Raw genomic sequence first — 25,128 nt, 5'->3', positions numbered from 1 at the left:
CGTTATTATTATTATTATTAATTAAATATTTGTTTCTATTGCACTTCTAACTAACACTTAGTTTTATGATAATGGAATTATTATTATTATTGTTATTATTATCATTTATTAGCTTGTTTGTTTACTTTTTCTTCATAAATTGCCTGTAACTTATTTTTGACATAATGTGTTTGTCTAATGTTTGTATAATTTACACGTAATTACGTTCATCTACAATGTGCTAAGTCTGTAATTGGCCTTGTGGCTGTTGACTTGGCACATAAATAAATAATAAAGAATTGAATTGAATTGAATTATTATTATGAGTCATGTTTCATTTGGCCATCTAAGTGCACTTACAGTGAAACAAGTACAGGGCGACTGAAAAGTCACACACATCAAAATAAAAGTTGTTATAAATTGTATTGCAGTTAATATATTTCCTACCACTAGATGGTACTGTAGGAGTACTAACAACGAGCAGAAACGCAATCGGTTGTGTATCGGTCATAAGACATCTGCAGTATAGCTTTGTTTATTGTGTGACAGACATGTTTTCCAAGAACAATGAATTTTCATTGTGGCAACCATGGACTTGAAGAGTTTGATCAGGTTTTCCTCACTGACAAAGTGTGGTTTCACCTTAGTGGCTACGTGAACAGTCAAAACAATAGGCTTTGGTCATCTGAAAATCCACATGTGTTACATGAAAAGCCTTGCACTGTCAGAAAATTGGAGTGTGGTGTGCTGTATCATGTCGTCGAATAGTGGGCCCAATTTTCTTTGAAACAACAGTCCAGTGTAACAAGACATCATTACACAGTTTATTGCGATTCTTGAAGTTGATGAATGTGAATGTTGGTTGCAGCAAGATGGTGCCACATGTCAGACATCTAATGTAACCATGCAGTTCTTGTGCGATTGTGGCCCCTGCGTTTGCCTGATTTGTCACCTGCAGATTTTTTCCTTTGGGGATACCTCAAAGGAGTTGTCTATAAAAACAATCTGCATACACTGGATGACCTTAAGAGGAACATTATGATGGTGATTCAGAGTATTAGTTTACAGGTGCTTCACAAATTGGCCTCAAACATGGTAAAAAGAACTCGCTCATGCATTGCTGAACAGGGAAGCCATTTCGAGCATGTGTTATAAAGACATGATTTGATTTTGCATTTATAAGATGTAAGGTTATAAACATTGATCGTAAGTGCTGTGTTTGTGCATTAAACCAACAAAATATAATTGCTTAGTGTGATGTGTGTGACTTCTCGATCTCCCTGTAGTTTCCTTTTCACCTAAAGTAATTAATTAGACTGACTTCAGATCATAATGAGTTTTTAGTGATGGTTATGAGGAGGAGATTGAAGGATAACATTAAAGATAAGTGGGCGAAACTGGCTCTGAATGATGTCCAATTGTTAACAACCCTTCGGGTTCTATTACAGATAAGCTGTTAGTTTTGGACTTGTCTAAATGCTCTTTATTTTCAGGTTGCCCTAGAAGAAGTGCTTCAGATGGTGGCGACATTGAAAGTTTCTCTTGAGGGAGAGAAACCATTCCTGAAGACTTTGTTATATGGTATTCAGAAGAAATCGTTAAAATTGGTGAAACATTTGTATGTAAGCACTCTTGGAATGAAGACATTTCCTCCAGAATTGAAAATGGAAAAGGCAGTTGATGATTTATTCCATGGTAAGGCACATGTGTTAACTGATAATATCAAGAATATTGCTCAAGTGGTCACATTTTGATGTGTATTCAGGAGGTACCCATTTTTAATCTCAGCCAAGGCATCAAGCATCCTGAGTTCCTTTTGTGGGTTTCCTCAGTTCTTTCAAGTAAATGTCAGGATAATATCTCAGATTTGGGCATGATCACTACCCTCCCCATCCTGTGCAGTTCATTTCTTACTGGTCATCCTTCCATTCAATGCTATATAGCTTCAGCTACCGACAGCGTCCTTAAATAAACTACAGACAATATCATGAAAGTTAAACAGTTCCATCTAGTGTGACTGGTGATGATTTTTCTCATTTCAATTATTTATGCCCTTACATGTTTCGGTTGGCGGGGGGCCAAATGTGTGCCGCCTTATCATTCTCAAGAAGAGGGTTCTTTGATGTTGTCCTGTATGGGTTTGTGGCACATTGTGTTGTTTTTACTGTTTTTCACAACACAGCGCACCACAAGCCGCACCCCGCCAAGAGAAACAATAAGAAACACGACACGAAACTACTTGGTTTATAAATTCCAATAAAATCTTAACAAACCAATTACAAATATTTTAATGTATTGGAACAGCAGCTGTAGTTGTAAAAACTTTAGATTTTATACCCAATTGTATATTATTAATATTATATGTATATATTTTAATGTTCAGAACATATATTGTAATAGTAACGTCCAACTGTATTGACGTAAAGGTGTCCCTCTGATGATGGTCTCTGAAGACCGAAATATTTAAGCTCATAAGTAATTGAAATAAGAAAAATCTTCACCAGTCACGCTAGATGAAACTGTTTAACTCTTCATGATATTGTTAGTGTGACGGACCAGAATGAAACAAATCAAATTCACAGATAAATACATATTAACTATTCATATATATAAAAAATGTATGGGAGGTAGATCATTAAAAAGGATAAAAAAGAAATAGGTTACATAATGAATTTATCTTTTTGGGCATGGTGGTCTTCTGTGGTGGCAACTGATAAATCTTATATTCCTTATCAAAAATTAATCCTTTGAGCAGTTGTACAGCATTTGACTACTTACTTGAAGATCTGTACTAAGGAAAAATTATTTGTGTCGCATATGAAATTCGAGGGAGTGGAGTTGGGGGATTATGATCTTGCTTGGCTTATTCTTTGACCCTGAATGTGAAGGTGAAGGTGAAGGTGAAGGTGATGTGCTCCTCTGAAACTTTGGTTGACTTTATGGAACGTTCATAACAATTGCTCTGAGAACCTCAAATCCTGCAGACTAACTCTGTTGTTGCACCAAAGTATGTTTTTTTTCTTCTTCACATCTTCTAGAAGAATTTTCTTCTGAAGCATCTGCAGTTTTTGTTATACAGAGCAAAGTTCATTTAAGATTTTCCTGCATTTATTTTTTAATTTCATTGCTCCAAAGTCTGCAATCTCATCATTAAATTTACTCCATTAAAATTTTTGTTAGTTTAGTGTTGGAAATCTATTGCTCCCCAAAGAAACCTTGCAGCAACTAGTGTGGTGTGGTGAGCTGGAAATTGACTTGTGCTGTTGGTGCCATATTTCAGGGATCAGTTTTTTTTTTTGGCTCTACACTAGCAGTAAATGGTGAGCTGGGCTGAAGGACTGTGTCAGAACTTTTTATGAAGTATCATTTGGATGACCGAGTAGAATGAGACAGTTGGGGCATGGCAGAGACAAGATAGTGTATGGAATTTTGCTGAGGAGGCCCGAAAGGAAGAGACCACTTGAAAGACATAGGTGTAAGTGGGAGGATAATATTAAAATTGATCTTAAATAAATATAGGGGGGAAAGTGTGGACGGGATTCATATGGTTCAGGACAGGGACTGGTGACAGGCTTCTGTGAACCTGGTAATGACCTTTGGGTTCCATAAAAAGTGGGGAATTAATTGTGAAGCTGAGAAACTGTTAGATTTGCAGGAAAAACTGTTCCATGGAGTTATGTGACAAAGCACTGTAAACTAAAAAAGGAAAGAAATGTGCTGAGAGTTTTATGGCATGGTGCCCAGGCATTTACTGTCACCAAACTACAGTGGTAATAGGTGACACTTTTATTTTTCCAGCGATGTACATCATGGTCACACTTTATGTTGTTATGCTTTCCTGAAGGCTTTCCTGATTCAAAACTTGCATAATCGAAGACAAGTTTTGACACACATGAGATTCTTGTAGAATTTTTTGGGATTCGAATTATTTAAAACTTTGTGCATAAAATGAGATTTTATTCATATTTTTATATCCTGCTATTTCAAATTCTATAAAATGCAACCACACTGTATGTTATTTTTAATATATTTACAGCCTGTAAGGAGTGTTCTGCTGCCATGGATGTTTTCCTTTCTGGATCAAATTCTGATGATTCTATGTACCTTTCACGACTGTTGAAGCGCTGTAAACTGATAGTATCGTACATGAAGAAACTTCAGCTTCTTCTGTTGGAACATGTGAATCATGCTCATTCATTAGAGGAGAGAAAAGACAGTGGATCTGCTCCTGTGAATAACTTTAAGGAGGAAGGTAAATTTAATATTAAGAATGTCACATCTGTCTTTAAAATTCTACTTAGATACAGTTTAATAAAAATTGGGTAAAATGCAGTTTCAAGCAGTGAAATAGAGTTGAGGTGAACTAGAATACACACATTCAAGATGCAGTGAAAATCACTGTTATGGGCCTTAAGAACCTAACTTAAAACTAACATGAATTATCAAAGCAATGTGATGAATAAATATAAGCCAATTAACTTTTCCACTGTTGTACTGATAAGTGTTGTGCTGAGCTTCTCAATGCTGAATTATTTTCATTGACTCTTTCACATTCATGGCCTGAGAAATCACATGTATTTAGGTTCATTATCACTGACCCAAAAAGGGACATCTGAATCCATTCCCCCAGATGTATTCATGTGGAGGAATTGCATATGTCTTATGGGTGCCATGGGTCCAATAACTTATTAATGAAAACTGATTATAGACACAGGTGCATATTTATGAACTATCATAATATGAAAGAACATAAAACTATTCTTGAAAGCTGATATAGGATTGTGTATAAGATTAGAGACATACTAAATATAATGCACACAGTAAGACTACACAATGTGAAGCAAGTTTGTGCCACTGGACAAAACTGAGCACACACAATCAGTGCAGGAGCTTGAGGTGCTGCATTTAGTAACTAGTTTGACTGTGGATGAAGTACAGTTGTTGCTGGGTAATTTGTGTCTTAAAGTTACAGGGAAGTCAAATGGGATGACAAAGTATGCACAAGTGCAGAGATTGCACCTTCTGCCTAAGAAAATGTTGTTTTCTCTGCCATCTTTCCCTTTCCACATAGTATGTGATGGTACATGTAATTTATATTTTAGAATTTTATGAGATATAAACTGATGTGATATATAACGGCAGGGTTTTGAATAGGTGAGTGTAAAAAATGGTAAACTTTTCTTTTTGTATTTTTAATGATGAACATTATTGCATCTATGATATATATCAGGAAAGTAAAGATACAAAGTCCAGAATATATTTGTGAAGCATATTTTGGAGGGATTTACTTGTAACACTTTTACAATACACCTTTATTTATTTTTCAACATAATCACCATGAATCAAATTGCACTTAATGAGCCTGGGAACTAGATTTTTATTCCAGAATCATAGAAATCTCCCACCTACTCTCTTAGACATGAAGAACAGTTCTTGACACTTCTGGACATTATTGATGAAGTTCATCGATGGTTAAACGTCTGTCAGCACAAATGTTTTCATCAGTTTTTTGGATGATTTCATCAGTGACAATGGATGGCCTTCCACTTCTTGTTTCATCATGAACATCACTTCTTCCATCTTCAAATTCACGACACCATTTTGCCATGTTTTGCCTGTTCGTAATATCTTCACCGTAAACAGAAACAAGTTGGTGGTGAATTTCAACAGTAGTTTCTCCTTTTGCATGAAGAAATCGAATTACTGCACGAATCTCACATTTGGTGGGATTTTGAATCAACATGACCATTTAAACACATACCGTAAGTACAATGTTGCCGTGACTGTGACCAGTGAACTCAACCCTCTCATGCGGTTCCTATCTCACATGGCAGCACTGCCATTTCTGAAAATAATATGTCCCTTGCATTTTTCCTGGACTAATATCTTTACTTTCTGGATATCTCTTGTACTTCAAATCATTTCCATGGAAAGAGATGTGTGCTGAATTTGTCAAATTTTTAGTCAAACAAGAACAGACCAACCAGAAACAGTTTTAATTACAGACTGTTACATGTGGTCAGCTTTGTGAATATTAACAGAGCCATTATCTATACAATTCAATTTGATCCTTTTACCTACTGCTATCAATGTTTGATTTAAATAAAATCACAGTACTGATGATAAACTGTGACCACTATGTTGGTGTCAGAGTTCTACAAAATGGCTTCTGGTGGCTGTTCTATCACATTTCTTTATGTGTGCCCTACTACCATCCAACAAAGATGCTGATTTTTTTCACTCTTCACAAAGTAAAATCTCTTGATCTGCAGTCGACATGAAAGTATAAATGTTTGAAATATTTGCTTTCAGGTGATACACTTGTGTTTCCCGAGAGTATTCATGGTTTGCCATTGGATATTTCACATAACAGTTCTAAAACAAGATGTACATTTACAGGTAAATACTCTTATATTTGTGAGTGAAATGCAATGAGCTACATTGTAGTAAATGTGTAATATTTCTATTTTCTTATTTTATTTTATTTTTGGCATAAAATTATACTACAAGGTGCTTCAGCTGGGTTGGGCTGGGCTGGTCTGGCAGGGTGGCTGGCTGGCTGGCCTGGTCTAGCTGAGCTTGACCGGCTGGCTGGAGTTGTGTCCTTGAGAAGCCAACAGTCAGTCAGTTTCTCAAAGATGCTCAGTCAAGGATCATACAGTTTTAGAACTTACAGGGTTAATTCCGTTTCAAAAATACCAAGGGAGGCTGGTACCTCGTTTGTGCCAGTAGGGACAGTAGACTTAGAAAGTTGTGCAACTAGCCCCTTTTAAGGACCATGGAATACACCAAAAAACTCATTGGTAGCTGCTGTTCCAGAGTGATTGCCCATCAAAATACTCATCAGGCAAACACTACTTAATCTTCTCTGCTGTGGGTCAAGTGGCAGGGAGATTACCATGGGTTGAGGGCAGGGTTCAGCAGACATGAGAGGGAAGAAGCATAAAGAAGGGAATATTGTAGAAGGGAGATAGGCCTAGAAAGGGGATGGCAGGTAAATTTCAGTTTAGTTTTTGATGGAGGGGAGTCCCCCTTGTACAGTTGTAGCTGTTTCTTGATCTGGCACAGGATTTGTGGAAATATGCTACAAGATATGAGTAGATACTTATATTCTGCAAGTGTCTACAAACACTGACTACATGCTCATATGTTGCACAATACAGTGTGAATTTTCTGCAGTGCCACCATTAATGAATGTGCATGAGTGGGGACAGTAATAATGTGAATGAGGGTACAAAACCTGTTTGCCTCACTTATTAATGGATGATTCTGTTGGTAGTAAGCAACTGGCAAACTGACTGCCTGGAGCATAGTCTTTGAGAAGCTTATAGTTGCTCAAGGGGTTTAGAAATGCCCATCCTTTATGGAATCTGTAGATTAATTACTGAGTTCACAAGAGCTTACCACTTTTGACTGCTTAAGCCACGTGAAAAAAAAACCATGCAAATCTGAGGATCTGTGTAGCATTTCGGAACATATTAATATCTTATGGTGAATCTGTAATTAGAAGTTTATTGTCCAACAATCACTGAATGGTTGCAGTAGATAACAGTGAGCATTTTTTCTCAATATCATATCTCTTAATGCACTCAACTACAAATGTGAGCCTTTGAATGTAAAGAATAAGAGTAATGCAGTATGCTTGTCTTGTTAAAAATCAACCCAATTAAACAATGATCCATATAAAATTTATAGTTCATAACTATAAAATTCTCTGTACATTCATTATTTTGATGTGTAATGAGCTTTGTCAAGAAATCTGACAAATTGTATTACCTGCAGATGGTGTTGCTGTCAAGGAGATGAAACTGGAAGACACCCATCTGGTGAGTGGTACAGCTCTTCTACCTTATCTTGAGAAAGGAATGAAATTGCGTCAAGAGCGAAGTATTTTGTATCAAACTCCCAAGACAGTGAAGGAGAACCATCAGAAGTCAAGTATGGCATACCATACTCTTACACATAGAATCCAAAGAAGAATGTTCAGTCGTAATGAATCAGTAAATGTGGACAAGCATCCAGAAACTAATTTGCTCCACTTTTCAATGGATGATTCTCTTGATTTGGAAGTAACAGGTAATTACTATATTTTCTTGAGTCATTTGTGTATTATAGTAGGATAACTTTCCTGAGAAGTAAACTTAAACTACTACTACCAAAGAAATGTCACTGGTGATATAATCCATACAAAATGTCTTGAGTTTGAGATCAGTTGAATTTCATGCTGATTTCTCTGCATGCCACCTTTCTTACTTCAGCAAGAATTTTGGTCTCTAAAATACACACTGAAACCTTAGGACATTTTTCTTTGCATGTGGAGTGGGGGAAGAAATTGATTGTATGAATAACAAACACTTTAAACGATAAGCACTAAAAGGTGATTTAACCCTTTCCCATTGTATGTCGATATATGATCAACATTGAGTATGCCCTTCCACAAACAAATGTCAATATATGATTGCAAAGTTTCTTTCATGTTTCTCCAATGATAAGTCAGTCATACGTCGCTACATGACCTATACTATACCACTCTAATCATGAATGTTTAGTCTGCATTCTTGTGCCATCTGGGAATCATAATTTGAACTACTTGAGCAATGAATGCCATGCATATATTACTGTGTATCAGAGTTAGCAACATGGCTTCGTGTTCTTGTATACATGGGCCTTTCTGTCATGAAAAAACTGACATATAATGCCATGTGTGTTGAGAACGAAGAGTGAATTATTGCTTTGTTAAATGTAGAAATTGATATAGACTCTGATGATCAGATGGATTTGGAAAATGTAGAAGAAACTGCGAGTGAAGAATCCAGCAACGAAATGTCAGAAAGAGAGTGAGAGTGAAACCAGTGTTATGCATGATGATGAGTGGGAAAATGTGACGATGGGTGACAAGAAACCCAAGGCATACACATTCACTAAAAATGCAGGGCCACAATTTAACCTTCTACCAGATGCAGAGCCCATGGATTATTTTTAGTTTATTTTTCAATGACGAGTTTTTGAATAACATTGTTGCAGAGACAAACAGGTATGCAAGACACAAAATTTCAGAACTTCTATTGTAAGACCTGCAAAAATCAATCGGCCATGTGTCCTGGGGAATATTTTGAAAGATATCACACTCTCAAGGACTTCAAAAAATTTTAGTGTAGGTTCCATAGTTTACTGGGTATTGTTGTTTGTGTACATAGAAGTGTGACAGTTATAAGGAACTATATATATATATATATTGTAACATGTTTTTCTTGCCACTGAAGATGCCGTTCAGATGGTTAATTGGTTTATTTAACAACCTACAAGTCTTGGCTACAATTAATTATAACACTGTTACGGGTTTCCACACTTTACAAACCCTACACACAAACCTCTGCTCATTAATTGTTATAATTCATTCCCATAAATGTTTTATTTTATGTGAGCATTTGTATTCTATCAGACAATTCCCTACGCTGTTTAAGCCTGATACACTGCAATTCAATTATAAGTTCAATGTAGGTGTTCTTATATTCTTAAAATTTATTTTCATTAATTATCACATTTTAAATATCCCATATTTAAGGGAAGAAATCTGCAACAGGCAGACACATACTGATTTATTACTATACTTTATTAGTATGTTTCATAGAACTTTTGAATTTAGTAATAAATTATTTTAAGGGAAAAAATGATGAAGTTTTTCTCTTATACCAAGACACTTTACTAAGTAAGAGAGTAATAAGAGAATGTGATTCTTTACTCTGTGAACCATGCTTGCTATATGTTTAGAGTTAAGCCAAAGCATCATCTCACCACTGCACTTCATTTCCTTTAAATAAAGGAAAAGAAAATATGGGAAACTGAAGAAGCAAATCGACTTGGGAAGTTAAATACACATATTTTGAAACAAAAACTACCGTAAGTGGGTAATATATTATGTATTATTTTTAACATACATTTTAGACAGGAAATCCTTTCAAATGGAGAGCTTGTTAAAAGGGCCAAATATGAGAAAATCATATGGGAAGGTTATAGGATCAAGTTATATAAACATTTATGGTGAGAACACATGTAAAGGGTGTCACATTTTAAGCATTTCACTGTACCATAATTTGTTTCAGATTCTTTTCTCTAGTTTAAATATTTTTCGATCTAGGACAGTCCTATTACTCAGTAATTAAAAACTGGGTAAAGGTTTGTTGTGTTATTTTCATTATTCTTAAAAGAAGATTTATATTTTTCTCATGACAATGTGTATAATTCAATTCTGTAGTGGGATGTGGTAAGTGATTATTGGGTCTGTCTTGAAACTTGAGTGTGTAAATATCTGAGTAAAATTTACCTTCATCACATATATTTAACATAAGTATACATAAAACTGTACATCAATAAAATATGACTGCACATTTCATATTTTTGTTTTAATTAATTGCAGTTTTCTTTTATTGAATTTGTATTTCAGATATACTGGAGAGTCTGACCTCACTATCGAGTACATTAATGACCCAGAATGTGTCCACAGTGTAGTAGTGTGTATCTACTGTTTGCGTCACAGCATCTGAACGTTCAACATTTAGAAGAATGAAGTTTGAAATATAAAAGTATGGAGGACTTGCTAGGATCAATATATCAACTCTGATACATACTTGGTCTGATAGGATATGATAATGCCATATTTAATCCTGAAGTTGCCTCGACTTCATAACTGCCCCGCGAAATTTATGGAGAAGAAATGCTGCAAAATCTTCCAGTGAACTGATGGATGTGACTACTTATGTGCTCAAAATATCCTTTGTCTATTTATTTAAATAACAAGCCATCCAGTATAACAAATTTAATAGAAAGAATCAGATTAGACGAATAGTTTTTTTTTTTGCTAGTGGGGTGGGACTAAGTCCCTTCTGGCCTATTGTACCAGCCTCAGATGATAGGTGAGGGTGATTGTGGAGCAATTGGTGGAATGAAGATTGGCAGGGGAAACCAAAGTACTCAGAGTAAACCTGCCCCAGTGCCACTTTGTCCACCACAAATCCCACTTGACCAGACCCAGGATCGAACCCAGGCTGCTGCGGTGGGAAGCCAGCGACTCATCACTTGACCTATGGCACAGCCCTCGATGTATGGTCTTACACAGCTGGAAGAATAACATTAGAGTCAATTTTAATAACTGGGCTGATCGGATTCATCTGGCTCATTATAGGGACCAGTGATGGACTCCTGTGGTCATAGTGATGAACTTTTGGGGTCCTTAAAAGATGGGAAATATTTTGACAAGCTTCTCAAGAACTACTCTCTGCTGTATTAGCTAGATGGGTTTTATTAATCACTATATGCAGTCCAGCTTAACGAGTTTCCGGTGCAGTATAATATCTACGTAACCCACTTAGCCCATCATTAGCAGTGTCTCATCTATCAGTACGGAGCTCTGTAACAATGCAAGGTGTTAATGTGAAAAGAAAAGTGTCTCTAGTTACATTTACAGAACATTTTGTAGTTCTGTATCTTACACTTATGTGTTTTAATGGATGAAATATTGATGTTTTGAATCTTGGTCCTTTTATGTAGATACTGATATGCAGGTATACGTTGTTAATGGCCATGTGTCATGTTCTTAAATGCTATGTTTTTAGCATAATAGAGTTTGTTTCTGGTTCTTTTTGTTGAGGTATGACTTAGTTGATTCTGATGTTGTGATGGTTATGCTATTGAGAATGAACACTTTAGTATCCTAATAAACTAAACTTATTTATCAACAGACATATTTACATATTAGTGACATACAAAACAGGATGCTAAACATTGGAATGAATATATCAGCATGTCATAAATGAGTCTATCAGAACATGAATCTTCTGGATTAGGGACTATTTTCCAGATTTGTGAACTAGAACATTTCAGATTGAAGGGGAACATGGAAAGAATATGTTTCTTTATATTCTGTAAGGAAGCTGAGACAAACAGTTCATAAGACATGACATTTTATCATTTTCAACTTCCAATTTTTCTGTCTTTCCCCGAATTATTTATTTTTATATTTTCATATCACTGTACACCCAGATGTAAAAGATTTTTGTGACTCTACTGTTGGATTCATTATGAACAAAACAATATTTCACAAGGGTACATACATGTAGTTTTCCCCACTCTTTTTGACAGACAGCTTTGAGAACTTAGGTTTCACAAAACTACAGTTAATCAGAAATTTAGATAAATCACATCCACATAATCAAATTCTTGCTTTACAGTGCAGTTAATAGTAGTTTTATCTGTATGTCATAAAATTCAAAGAATAACACAGTTGTTCAGAAAGAATGTTTTTTTTTAAACAAAGTGGGTATGATGAGCAGATGAGGGATACTACACAGTGACATTCTGTGATCTATACAAATCAGCTAGTGTTGTTCCAATAGTGAAATATAAGTTGTTAAGCTGTACATACAGATCATATGGAGGTGGTCTGAAACATACAAAAAACTTTGATGGATTCAGCCGCTTGGAAAACTGAGGAGGTGGGTGCAACTAGCTTAAGATCATGCCTAATGTTGGAATGTAGTGTTAGCAGTGTTAAATTTCCATGCACTCCTACCAGAGAAGTAGGTTTTGGCCATTGTTATTCATAGCAGCCAGAGCAACGTCATTTGATATGTAAAGTAACAAATGTTTCATTGTCGTAGTTGGCAGTTTTCCTTTCTGTTCCATTTCAAAACTTGATTGGGAAACCAGCTAGCCAGCATGTTTATCATGATTTCCCTCAGGCCCTCCATGAAACATGTTATTCATACTTCTTTAATTTTCCAACGTTTCAGTTGAGTGCCATTAAAATACATTTTTATGTTTCCATTCAGGCATTCATTGTAATTTCTGAAGAAAAACTTGATAAATTTTCACTGCTCACAGATGTGATGGTTAGACAAATTTATTATTGAAACTTATATGATTCAAAAGCTTTATGTAAAGATCCAGATGTCAGTTCTACTGAATATGACAGTAAGTCTGCTATATTTAGTTTATAAATTTTTACCACTGCTAACCATATAACTAATTCAGAAGCATGTACCACCTCACTGTCAACTTGTCTATGTTCATCTACTAATTGGTCCAAGTCTGATCTGTGCTGCTTGAAATTTTCTTACAGTACAAATAATTCTTCTGTTCTGTCACAGTGAAGTCATTTTTCACTGACTTTGGAGTGGAAAGGCTTAATTCTATATGGATGTACTCTGCACAAACATTAACTGATGACTGAGAATGCAGCAGAAATTCACCCTTTTAACACAACATGAAGGCATATAGGTTGACATGAAGCTGTATGTACTTTTTATATGCAGGAGACAGTTGGTGTGGTTTTCTGTACAGTGTAAGGAATGAGAAGATTAACTATTTGAAGACTGGTCTCTGATATATATACCCATACAGAATCCCATTTATGTGGTGAAATCTTGCTGCAAGAAGTGAGAGTGGTTGCCATACAAACAAGAAGTTTTTGGAAGAACTAATCACTTATTTTCTCCTTTCAATATCTATTTAATATCTGATAAGACACAGACCACATAAAAAACTGCATCCAATAGTTCAACTGTTGCTGCAAGAAGGTGTTTACTAAGCTGTTGCCCAGCAACGGCCGTTTCTTCTGGTTCCACTATTCAACTAGGCTCAAAATGGGACTGTCATATATGGCAGCATTTACAGAACATTTTTGTGCACCAAAATAGCATAAGAAACTCAGTATGTTCCTCTCTAACAAACCGAAGGAATGAGGGATGCATATAGGATATTGGTGGGAAAGCCAGATGGAAAGAGACCACTGGGAAGACAATATTAAAATGGATCTTAGAGAGACAGGATGGGATGGTATGGACTGGATTGATCTGGCTCAGGACAGGGACCAGTGGAGGGCTCTTGTGAACACAGTAATGAACCTTCAGTTCCCATAAAATGCTGGGAAATTCTTGAATAGCTGCAGAATTGGCAGCTTCTCAAGAAGGGCTCAGCTCCATGAGTAAGTAAGTATAGTACATTTTTTTACCCACTTTCCTGCTTCATTCTGTTTTCTTGCTTGGCTTATTCTTTGACCATGAAGATGGAGGTGGCACATTCCTCTGGAACAGTGGTTGAATGTTAAGTGGACAACTTAGCCTTACATCCCAGAAGATAGAACTCTTTATATTTCTCTAAATTTCCTTGGACGTATTCTTATTCCATACGATTCCATGTAACATTTCTATTGCAATTTTTGCCATAGAGATTCTGTTTTGAATATCTCAGTCACATGTTCAAACATTACTTATTACTGATCCAACATACTTCAGAGAGTTGTTCTCCTTCCATGTCTTAATTTTCCATCTCCATCCCCCACACACAGGTACTCTTGTCATGTGTAGTAAGGAGCAAAATCCTACTCCTACTCTCCTGGTAGGAATCAAATCTCCAGTCATCCAGCCCTCAGCTAGTTATTTTCACTAAAAGAGGCATCCCAGCATATGTAACAGAAGTTTATATCATAGTAATCACTCACTCATGGGGCTGAGCCCTTCCTGAGAAGCCACCAATTGTGCAGCTACTCAAGAACTTCCCAGCATTTTATGGAGCCTGAAGGTTCATTACTGTGTTCATAGGAGCCCTCCACTGGTCCCTGTCTTGAGCCAGACTGATCCAGTCCATACCATCCCATCCCATCCTATCCATTGTTCACCCACCTACGTCTTAGTCTTTCCACTGGTCTCTCTCCTTCTTGCTCTCCCACCAATATCCTATGCATTCCTCTTCTCCCCCATTTGTGCTACATTCCCTGTCCATCTCATCCTCCTTGACTTGATCATTCTAGTTATACTTGGAGAAGAGTACATCTTAATAATCATATCATATAATACAGGAATATTACAAATAACAACATCCACAGGGAATTTAATTAACTGTTTTAAACGAAAGTGGAAAGTGGCAAGAGTTAACTGCAGAGGATGGAACTGAAGATGTGACACCATACAATCCTGAAGATGCCTACTAACTACACTGCATCACATCGAAAAGACAGTAATCTTCACAGTCACTGATATAAGAACCTCAAATCTCATGAGGATAGAGATATTCAAGCAGCAGAAGTAGGTTTAAATAAGAATGATTAATGTTGATACCTGGTTTGAGACTATATGCCCTGAACCTTTCCCTCTGAGAAGCATAGTCTGGCGTTTGTGATATTTACCAGGCTTTAGCTTAATTAACTGCACAAAAACAAAATTAGCAGCTTCGTCAACTTTTCATGCCAACTTAAACAGATGATTCATTGAAGCGTGTTATAGACCGGTTAACACTAGGAAACCATGCGGCAGTGCAACTCTGAGAAGACTGGCATAATCCATTGCCTCCATTGCCTGGAAGTTGAGTTTCTCAGTCTTTCTGTAAATTGTTCCCGGAAATCGCTGTTGCTTTGTGGTTGCCAATTTCCTTGGTGTGTCCTTGCCCTAACTTGAACAAGTTATAACTTGCAAGTTGAGGGCGTGTGAAGCCGAGAGGTTGTAATGTGTTTTAACTTAATACAAGGGTTGGATATTTGTAATTAAGCATATAGTTTGAAAATAATTTTGGAGTGTCTTATGTTAGTATTTATATTTTGATATTATAATGAGTGCCCCAAGATGGAATGTAAATGAAATAAGTGTATATAAGATTTTTTAAACACCGTCCGGTGTGATTGATAAATGTTGATATTTTAATTTATCATCCTCTACCTGTTTCGGTCAGAAACAACTATCGTCAGAAGGAATTTTGTCAGCAAGTTCAGAAACTACTATTACAAGGTCACGGATATACATTTTGATTTTATACCTTTTAGCTAATACTGGGATGTACATTACTTACTTACTTACTCATGGAGCTGAGCCCTTCTTGAGGAGCCGCCAGTTCTGGAGCTACTCAAGAATTTCCGAATTNCATACTTTGAGAAGAGTACAAGTTATGAAGCTCCTCATTATGCAGTTTTCTCCAACCTCCTATGACTTCATCTCTCTTTGGTCCAAATATTCTCCTCAACACCCTGTTCTCAAACACCCTCAGTCTCTGTTCCTCCCTTAATGTCAGAGACCAAGTTTCACACCCATACAGAACCACAGGCAAAATTATAGTTTTGTATATTCTAATCTATATGTTTTTGGGCAACAGACAAGAAGACAAAAGGTTCTGGACTGAATGGTAGCAAGCATTACCCGAGTTCAATCGCCTCTTAATTTCCTCCTGAATCAGGTTTCGATCTGTTATCGTTGTTCCTAAATATCTGAACTGTGCCACATTTTCAAAACATCTGTTTCCTATCTTTATGTTATGATTTTACCCTGCATTCTGGTGACGAGACAGCAACATATACTTAGTTTTCTCTGTCTTTACTTCTAGACCAACCTCTTTACTTGCGTCAATTAAAGTCTGTGTGATTTTCTTTATGGTATCTACATTATCACCCAGTAGATTCACATCATCGGCGTAGACCAACAGCTGATGTGGTCCGTTTAGTTTCAGTCCCACCTGGCTTCCCTGGACCTTCTTAATTGCACATTCTAAGGCAAAGTTGAAAAGGAGTGGCGGTAAAGCATCTCCTTGTTTTAGACCATTCTGGATTGGAAATTTATCAGACAAATGTTTACCTACACAGACTTTACTATACGTTTCATTTAAACACATTTTAATCAACCTAACTAGTTTCATGTGTATCCCAAACTGTTAGGTGGGTCCCTGTCACCACGGCATGGCGCGTCCTCAGGTTGCGGATGGAGGAGACGCCCTCCAGTTTCGGAGGGAAGCTGTGAATATATTGAATAAGCAGTCGCGGACAGCCGACAAGGGGTGGCCCTCCAGCTTGGGGGTTGGGCGTGGGGCTGACAACTCCTCACCGTAAAAAATCATCATGTTACGAAAATGAACACAAAGCCTCGGATCTGGGATGTACATTAGATTTATTAAAGACATTTAAAAATTATTCACAAATTTATATCCAATATTTATTTTAATCTTGAACAAATATGGCTCGTGTCTTTTGCGCCTCTTCTCCTTAATGGAAAATGGATATTATTAGGAGTTCCTTGCCTGATGTTCAAAGCTCTTTGGTATCGTGATCTAGTTATCCAGGCTACACTGTGTTTTGCTGTACTAGTACAAATGGTGCAGGGCTCTGAAGCTATCACCATTTGTCAAATAACGTAATGTTATTTCAAACTTAGTTCTGGCGGTTGTTGCCATTCTCAGTGCAGTGTCCGTATGAATAAAAAGTTCTGTCATAGCCAGAAGCTCATAAAACTTCCCACGACTCATTCTGAGATGTTTTCTGTACTTTTAAGGATCCTCTTCAGCCAATTCTTTCAATAAATAAATAAATAGATGCACCATACAAATTTCTTCTACGAATCCATTTTTTAACCCATCTTATTCTCCCTTTTTTTTTCAAGACTTCTGTAATGCATGAAGCAACAATGCGCCAATTAACACTGCGCATGCATGGATTTATGCTCGTGGCATCTTCGGTTTCACAAAGCAAATTCACGATTACAATGTAAAAACAACTGAAGCGATGGCGCGCGCTCGTTATGGCTTCCAGCACTTGACTCCTGTAAACGATTCCCATGTGAATTAGGCTTTAGCTTAGATCCGTTCCACTCAACCGGCTCAGAACTTCCAGTATACTAGCAAGCTAGCAAGAGAATATTCTGGCTGATTTCTCTTAGGGCAAAGTCCGTAATAATTCGGATCGAGCTAAACCTCCACGAAGCATCTACATTGCAATTAGTGCAGCCGGTGTTTAACACCGTACACGTGTTAATTACTTGTATAAAGTAAACGTACAGGGAACGAAAAGTTATCTTGTTTAATTCTTTAAAGATTGAATTTCTTCTACATTAGATATGAGAATTCAGTTTGTACCTCGCAGGAAGCACATTACGGCTTCGCTACAAAGACCAACCGGTTAATGTTATTCAGAAAAACTAACACTATTTATTGTTAGAAATGTACGGAACACACAAATGTACTTTGTGTGGAGAATGCAGAGTTTTAGTGTGTTAAAGCAGGTAGTGCATACGTATAGTAGTAACAGTTGGACTTTGAAGGGTTATTCCCATGATGCCTAAAGTCCGAATTGATCGGAAACAGCATCTGACCAACCCCTGACTTGAGCGGACTTGAGCGTAGCGGAAGCAGTGCGTGCTATCTTTCACCATGGCAAAGTAATGGTAGTGTAGGGGTCGTAGGGGTGTAGGGCTTTCCGCGGTGAAATCAATAACGAGCGATAGCGAACATTTGAAGTTAGATAATATATTTTCGTTTTTGAATATCACGGTCATCACGGTTAATACTCGAGAGCAGCATTAAAATAGCTTGGTTTGCGATATATATTTTTTATTGTGGAATATTGAACACTAGCACTTTGACGGTCACAAGGTTTGTAATTAAGTAAAATTTGATAGTTTTTTTTTTGCAAAACAAATTACAATTAATACTTATGAACGATACTTTATACTACAGGTGCAGACAGCGCCGTTAAATAAATCATATACAAAATGCATAGGATATCATTTCTTGGCTTCAGACCATAATGAATAATCATCATATGTATTAATTCTGTTTTATTTTCCATTTGAATGAAGAAAGAACACATTAGTATCTATATTAAATTGTATTTTAATAATTTAATTTATATGTTTTCTTAATATGTCTTCAGAGTGAAAGAGTGCAATTTCAACAGAAAATATGTTTAATGCATCTCCTGATCCACTGAGACTAATTGTGGCATCTAGTCGAGCTCCATGTTTACCTGTTGTTCTGGAGACAGTTCACAGTAATGTGAAAGTTGTGCAGTATAAGTATGAAACTAGCACCCTGGATGACATTCTTGGTAAGACAGTACAAGATACAGAGTTGAGTGAAGTTATGTCACATTTATTTAGTGTAGCACAGCATGATTTATTGAAGTAGACCTAATATTGTCATGATTGGAACATGATGTGGGTCCTATGGAGCCTCGATGAACTGCTTACTAAGTTAATGAGAAATATGGTCTGGTTTCCTAGAAATTTCTACTAATGTGATGAATTTGACCCTTCATTACATGTATTTGCACTGCTTATATTCCACTTATGAAAGGAATTTTGTAATTAAAAGGCTAATATGATGGGCTACCATTTCAGATGCTTTGGGTTTAACGTCTGGATTCAGTGTGAATTTTTTCCTGTGGATCCCCAATCTCGAAACTCACATTCACACAAGCAGACTTCATTAAAGTTTATGTTTTGTGAATGCTGGAAGTACTAGACTTTGTTGCTGTTAGAAGCATGCATTAAGCTACAGTCCACCTTTGCCACAAACTTTTATTGTGTCAAAAAGTGGCTCCCTTCACACTTGTTAGGTTGGCAGAGACTCACTCACTCACTTATGGAGCTGAGCCCTTCTTGAGAAGCCACCAATTGTGCAGTGACTCAAGAACTTCCCAGCATTTTATGGAACCCGGAGGTTCATTACCATGTTCACAAGAGCCCTCCACTGGTCCCTATCCTGAGCTAGATCAATTTAATCTATACCATCCCATCCTATCTCTCTAAGATCCATTTTAATATTGTTCACCCACCTACTTCTTGGTTTTCCTAGTGGTCTCCTTCTTTCCGGGTTTCCCACCAATATCCTATTAGCATTCCTCCTCTCCCCCATTTGTGCTACATGACATGTCCACCTCATCCTCCTTCACTTGATCATTCTAATTATACTTGGAGAAGAGTACAAGTTATGAAGCTTCTCATTATGCAGTTTTCTCCAACCTCCTGTCACTTCATCTCTCTTCGGTCCAAATATTCTCCTCAGCACCCTCTTCTCAAAGACCCTCAGTCTGTGTTCCTCCCTTAAAGTCAGAGACCAGGTTAAACACCCATACAGAACCACAGGTAGAATTATAGTTTCATCATGTCAAAAAGTGGATCCCTTCACATTTGTTAGGTTGGCAGAGACTAGTAAGATAAAAGGATCTCTACTGTATCTTGTAGGTGTATCATTATTCATTGTTGGTTCTATAGATAAATAGACATTTTTACTGACTGCAGAGGTTATTTAGCTTCAAGTCAGAAGATTAATATACATGAGGAACTGGAAACTGTTGAGGAGGGTCTGTTTTGAGGTGTTATCTTGCTACTCTCCTAGAAAAAGAAGCACAGAAATTGTGCTAAAAAGTTTTCTTTTGAATACAAGACTAGTTTGATAATACTGGGCCATCCTGCTTAGTAGAATGTTCATTATTGATAATTAATGTTTTCTTGGTATTGCAGGCAGTATGAATTGAAGTTTTTTATTTTTTGTTGTTACAGCTGAGATCAGCAACTCACTGGGCAGATTCAAAGCAGAGACCATTGCGCTATTGATGCATTGTTCAGAGACTGAAATCTTTATTTGCTTCACAGGGGGGAAGGTATTTTAAGTAATTCCTATATAATGTTTGACAAGGCAATGTGCTCATTTGCCCATGTATCTCCTATGCATGCATGCATATAATGTGTGAGTGTGTGTGCTTTATATGTATTGTTTATGTAATGATGCTGTCAGTAACTCAAAACTACAGTGTTGAATAATAGGATAATTACTGAATAATGTATTGGGTAGGGTTGGAAGGGACTGGTAAAGGTAAAAAGGTAAAGCTATCCCTGAAATAGGCCATGGAGATGCACAGGGTTGTGAGATGCCAAGGCTCCCACATTTTCTAGACAGTCAGCTCAGATGGTGTTGAGGTTGTCAGCATTACATGCCAGCCATCCTTTACCCACAGGAAGATTCCTGCTACTCATTTCTGTTAGTGGCTGAGTTGCCACCAGAGTCATAGTGTGGCTGGAAGGATTAGGGAAATTGAAAAATCCACTGACCTCATGGCGAATCTAACCCGTGACCTTCCGACTTGTAGCATAGTGCCTCAACCAACTATGTGACCATGTGCCCTGGAGGGAACTGGTTGCAACCTAATTTGAGGTGTTAATCCCAGTTGCCTTGAGAGACTGAGAAAGCCCATAAAGAACCTTAGTCAGGTTTGCTGGTCTGTTGTCTAAGATTGAAACTGAGGCCTCCCAAATTAGAGCAGAAGTCCTACTCACTGAATCACAGCAGTTGGTGTGTGTATTTATATGTATATTATACAAGGAGACTCTTACTTTTGTTAACCACTTCATAGCTCCACTTCACAGTGACTGGTGCACTGCTGGCTGCTAGGTGCATTCAAATTTTGCTGATGAATCAGTATGCCTGAGGGCCAATAACGTTTGGAATCAAGGGAAGTTATTAACTTTGTGGACTGCTTGACAGTATTATGTTTCACAGCGAGTGGTATGGTTCATGTGTGGGAATTTGTTTATGATTTGTCAGCAGTGGGCTTCAGTTGTCAGCTCCATTAGCTGCTTTTTCTCAGTTACAATTAGTGAGCAGTGTGGTCCATCTTGGTGTGGTATACTTCAGAACAATGTGTATTTCTGTATGACCCTTACCTGAAATATGGATCTGTTTGAAAGTGTCAGCAAAGATTTTGATGTAAATTTTGTGATGAAAGAGTTCCTAGCAGACTAAAAATTCACAGTTTGGTGAATAAACTTAGATCAACAGGATTCTTAATTGACAAGAAACAAAAACTTAAGTGCCAAGTGCTGTGTGAAATTGATGAAGATCGTCGAAAGACCATTGACCAACTTTCTGAGGAAACGAACATCTCATGGAGCACGGTCCAGCGAATTTTAACCGAAGGTTTGCACATGAGACGGGTGTCTGCAAAATTTGTTCCTCGCTTGCTCGGAGATGACCAAAGAGAAAACCGCGTGAATGTTTGCTGCGACTTGAAGAGTGAAGTGCAGTTTTCCCTGACAGAAAGCAAAATTTCACGTACACTCTTTGTTCCTTGTGGTCGGCCATCTCACTAATCGCCAAAGGGTTGAAACAGGAACACACATAACAGAGCACCACAGACAAACCACTTAACTCAGACTGACGCCAGCTCACTAACAGTCGCGGGAGACCCCCAGCTAACACTGCCTAGCAGCACAACTCGTAACTACAAAGCATGCGCGCGCAACAGGTCGTTTCCGGTTATTTTTGGGTCCCCCTTCGTAGATGCCAATGAAATAAGGTAAAGGTAAAGTTTTCCCTGCTGTGGAGGAGTGGTGGTATAGCTCCATCATTAGTGACCTTCGCACTACATGGAGGTGAGTGGTCAACATCACACTCCTGCCACTTTGTCTGTGGGGAAAGAGTCCTCAGTACCCACTGGATTGGGGGCTGGGTGACCCCCAGAGTTGGTCTGGATGCTGTGAAGAGAAAAGTCTTGCACTGCCAGGAATGGAACCCTGGCCATCCAGCCCACAGCCCATCTCTATACTGACTGAACTATCCCTGTTCCTAGGAATGAAAATTAAGACTTGTATTGTAAGTGAATGCATATCAGCACTTAGTAAATGGAAGCAACAGCATAACTTATGCTGTCTCTTCTCTGTGCATCACATTAAACTGAAAACATATTCTTTATGATTTGCAAAGAGGAGTCATTGATGATGATGTCAGATAGGCCATGAAGCTTATTATTTTCTATGCATATAATACATATATCCATGCTGTTAGCTGTAATGTATGTGATTTCTTAATATATTGTTTCAGACAAACTTGAATACTTCCCAAATCCACTGATTCCATAATCATTGGTAAGAAGTGGATCAAAATTAGCACCGAGTGTTATAAAACCATAGAGTTCAGTTATATGGCAAATTAAGCTTTTCATTGTCTCCCCTAGAAGGCGGTTCATGTTCAGCAAGTGTGAACATGACTACAATAACACGTTCAAGTGCATGCCTTCAGTGCTCTTGCACTGTTTTGTATTGGTCCTTCCAGGTGTAACTTCAAGGTTAAAGCATGTTGCATCATCAAGTAGGTAAGGATAGCTGTGGTGTGAACCTCAAGAGTTCTCATGATTTTGAATTCCAGTTGAGATTAGCAGTCATCAGACCCACAGTTAGCTAGTGCTGTTGGTGATGTTAAAAAGAGAAGCAATAAACACAGCCGGTTGAGCATGTGCTAGCAGGATTAGCAGAGAGGATGCCTGGTGTGGAATGGGACTTGAGAATGTGTTGGTAGGCTAGCAGCCATTGGCTCCTCTGAGTCAAGGTTGGACAACCTTTGGACGATGTGAGTGGTCCAGCAGTGCTGGAAGCAAAACTGTTTCGAATGGGAGGTCAGGTTTCAAAATATTGGGGTAGATTTTATATGAAAGATTAATTAAGCCAAAGCAGTTTCAATTGTAATACTTTTCTTATTTATCTCTGATATATTTTGAGGCCGTTTATAACTTGAATCCTGAAGCAGTCCATTAATGGTGTTAGTGCTTCACCCACCACACAAATTTGGATGTCTACCATGTTGTTGATGATCATAGAAAATTATAAATAATGACCGTGGGGTAGCTTTCAGGGGCAAAATCTTGAAACCAAGTTCTGTGAAAATCTGTCAGTTGTCCAGTACAGTGTTTTTGTATGCTGAACTAGTCATATTCTCATTTTCTTTCTGTAAACAGAGCTTTACTGTTTTTGCTAGCTTGGTGTACAGTTTTTTCATATAACTTTGGTAGGTCCACTGATTTTTGTAATTTAAAAATTAATTCCTGAATAGGTTCTGAGTCTGGAGAGTGTTAAGATAGATGTGAGCATTCGAGAATTTCTCAGCCACCTTGTGGGACGCAACATGAAACTGTCTGCTCCAAACCGTCGTCTGGATTTCTTGAATGCTTCTCCATCTCTGCATGTGAATGGTGGTCTTATGGCACATCAGTTGGAAATGTTGCTAAATGTGAGTGGTCATTTATCTCTATTATATGTGTCATTACTGTAGACTGAAAGCAGAGGTTTGTATGTTGATACTACAAGAATCTGTTGTACTGATGACAAAATGATTAGAGAACTGAGCAGCCTATTGATTGGTTTGAGGTCATTCTTGGACAGCTGATAGTTATTGTGGGGTGTAAGAAATTCTTTGTTATTCAACTCAAAGATCATCACTGTCACCACAGAACTTGTCATGAGACCCTGTTTTGATCAACTTCAGCCTAGTTTATATATTTTCTATCTATGTAAGATCCATATTGATCCCATTACACCATTTTCAATGTCACCTTCATTTAAATTTCTCACCAAAGCTGTATACACCTTTCTTGGTGCTGCCTTCCAGGGTGCACGCGCAACCTAATATATATTCTTTGATTTAATAAATGAAGGGCAAGGGTAAGGTCATAAGACACAAGCCCATATTCAGAGGTTCCTGGGTTCAGTCTCTGATAGATCTTACTGGAAATTCATATTTGCACATATCAAAGTGCTTGCCAGTTTTTAGACTTTAGACGTTGGGAATGTGGAGAATTCAAGAAAACTGTTCTGGTTTTGAGCCCCTATAAAGGTGTGGGTTCCTAACATCGTTCATCATGCTTGACATCATCCTGTTTCATTGGAGCAGCAGAATCCACTATATGGCTGCTGTCAGCTCAGAAATTCTCTCCATGTCACAGGAACAAGATAGCTGACAGTGGTGGCCCATTGAGGGGTTGGTCTTTTTCCTGACAGAGAGTTATGAATGGGATTCTCAAGTTTTCTTTTTTTGTCATCTTGCCTTTACCATTTTTTGTGTGCAGTCTCTACTGTGCTGTAATCTTCTCTTTCTTCCTCTTCACTGGTCCCTTCTGCATATCCCTTATGCACCAGATCACCCACATTTTGGTTCATGATATTAATGCACTGGTAAGCCCTGGGTGGTATTGCTGAGAAAGTTAGAAATGCATTACTATTAAAGAATGGAATGCTTCTGGTTGAAGTTTGCAATGAAAAGGTAGCAGCGGTACTCCTTAAGGCTAATCTCCTCAGATCTCATACACATCTAGAGGCATCCATTTCTGACCTGCTTCTAGGGAGTTATAACCACTGACTCTGGATGGCATGGAGATTCAGTTCTCTTGTTGACCATTGCATTTCTACAGCATGCAGGATTACTGAGAACAGAAATGACAAACCATTCCCTCTTAAACTGTCTTTCTGACTTTCACAGTTACATCTTTGCTGGTTCAATTTATGTAAGATATTAAGTGTTTTCTGTATATCATTATAGTCTAATCCTCATCCGTAGCTTATTACATCAGAACTG

General features: G+C 37.6%; 2 protein-coding genes across 5 annotated transcripts in view; both read left to right on the top strand.

Annotated features, from left to right (window-relative positions):
- Positions 1–10,830, top strand: part of LOC111867295 (serendipity locus protein alpha) — a 34,436-nt gene extending 23,606 nt beyond the window's left edge. For all 3 annotated transcript variants that reach the window (XM_023857020.2, XM_023857018.2, XM_033752623.1), the window contains 5 exons: positions 1,473–1,674; positions 4,016–4,231; positions 6,292–6,378; positions 7,762–8,055; positions 10,424–10,830. In XM_023857020.2, coding sequence (XP_023712788.1) covers positions 1,473–1,674; positions 4,016–4,231; positions 6,292–6,378; positions 7,762–8,055; positions 10,424–10,488 — 864 coding nt within the window. In that variant the 3' untranslated portion in view covers positions 10,489–10,830. The remainder of the gene's footprint in view (positions 1–1,472; positions 1,675–4,015; positions 4,232–6,291; positions 6,379–7,761; positions 8,056–10,423) is intronic.
- Positions 10,831–18,046: 7,216 nt separating this feature from the next.
- Positions 18,047–25,128, top strand: part of LOC111867281 (serine/threonine-protein kinase Nek8) — a 52,050-nt gene continuing 44,968 nt past the window's right edge. For both annotated transcript variants that reach the window (XM_023856990.2, XM_033752618.1), the window contains exons 1-4: positions 18,047–18,378; positions 18,659–18,832; positions 20,289–20,389; positions 23,611–23,787. In XM_023856990.2, coding sequence (XP_023712758.1) covers positions 18,688–18,832; positions 20,289–20,389; positions 23,611–23,787 — 423 coding nt within the window. In that variant the 5' untranslated portion in view covers positions 18,047–18,378; positions 18,659–18,687. The remainder of the gene's footprint in view (positions 18,379–18,658; positions 18,833–20,288; positions 20,390–23,610; positions 23,788–25,128) is intronic.

The sequence above is a fragment of the Cryptotermes secundus genome, unplaced genomic scaffold, assembly GCF_002891405.2.
Source record: "Cryptotermes secundus unplaced genomic scaffold, Csec_1.0 scaffold1475, whole genome shotgun sequence".
NCBI lineage: Eukaryota > Metazoa > Arthropoda > Insecta > Blattodea > Kalotermitidae > Cryptotermes > Cryptotermes secundus.
Note: the sequence above shows the minus strand (reverse complement) of the source record. Positions and strands in the feature narration are given on the sequence as shown.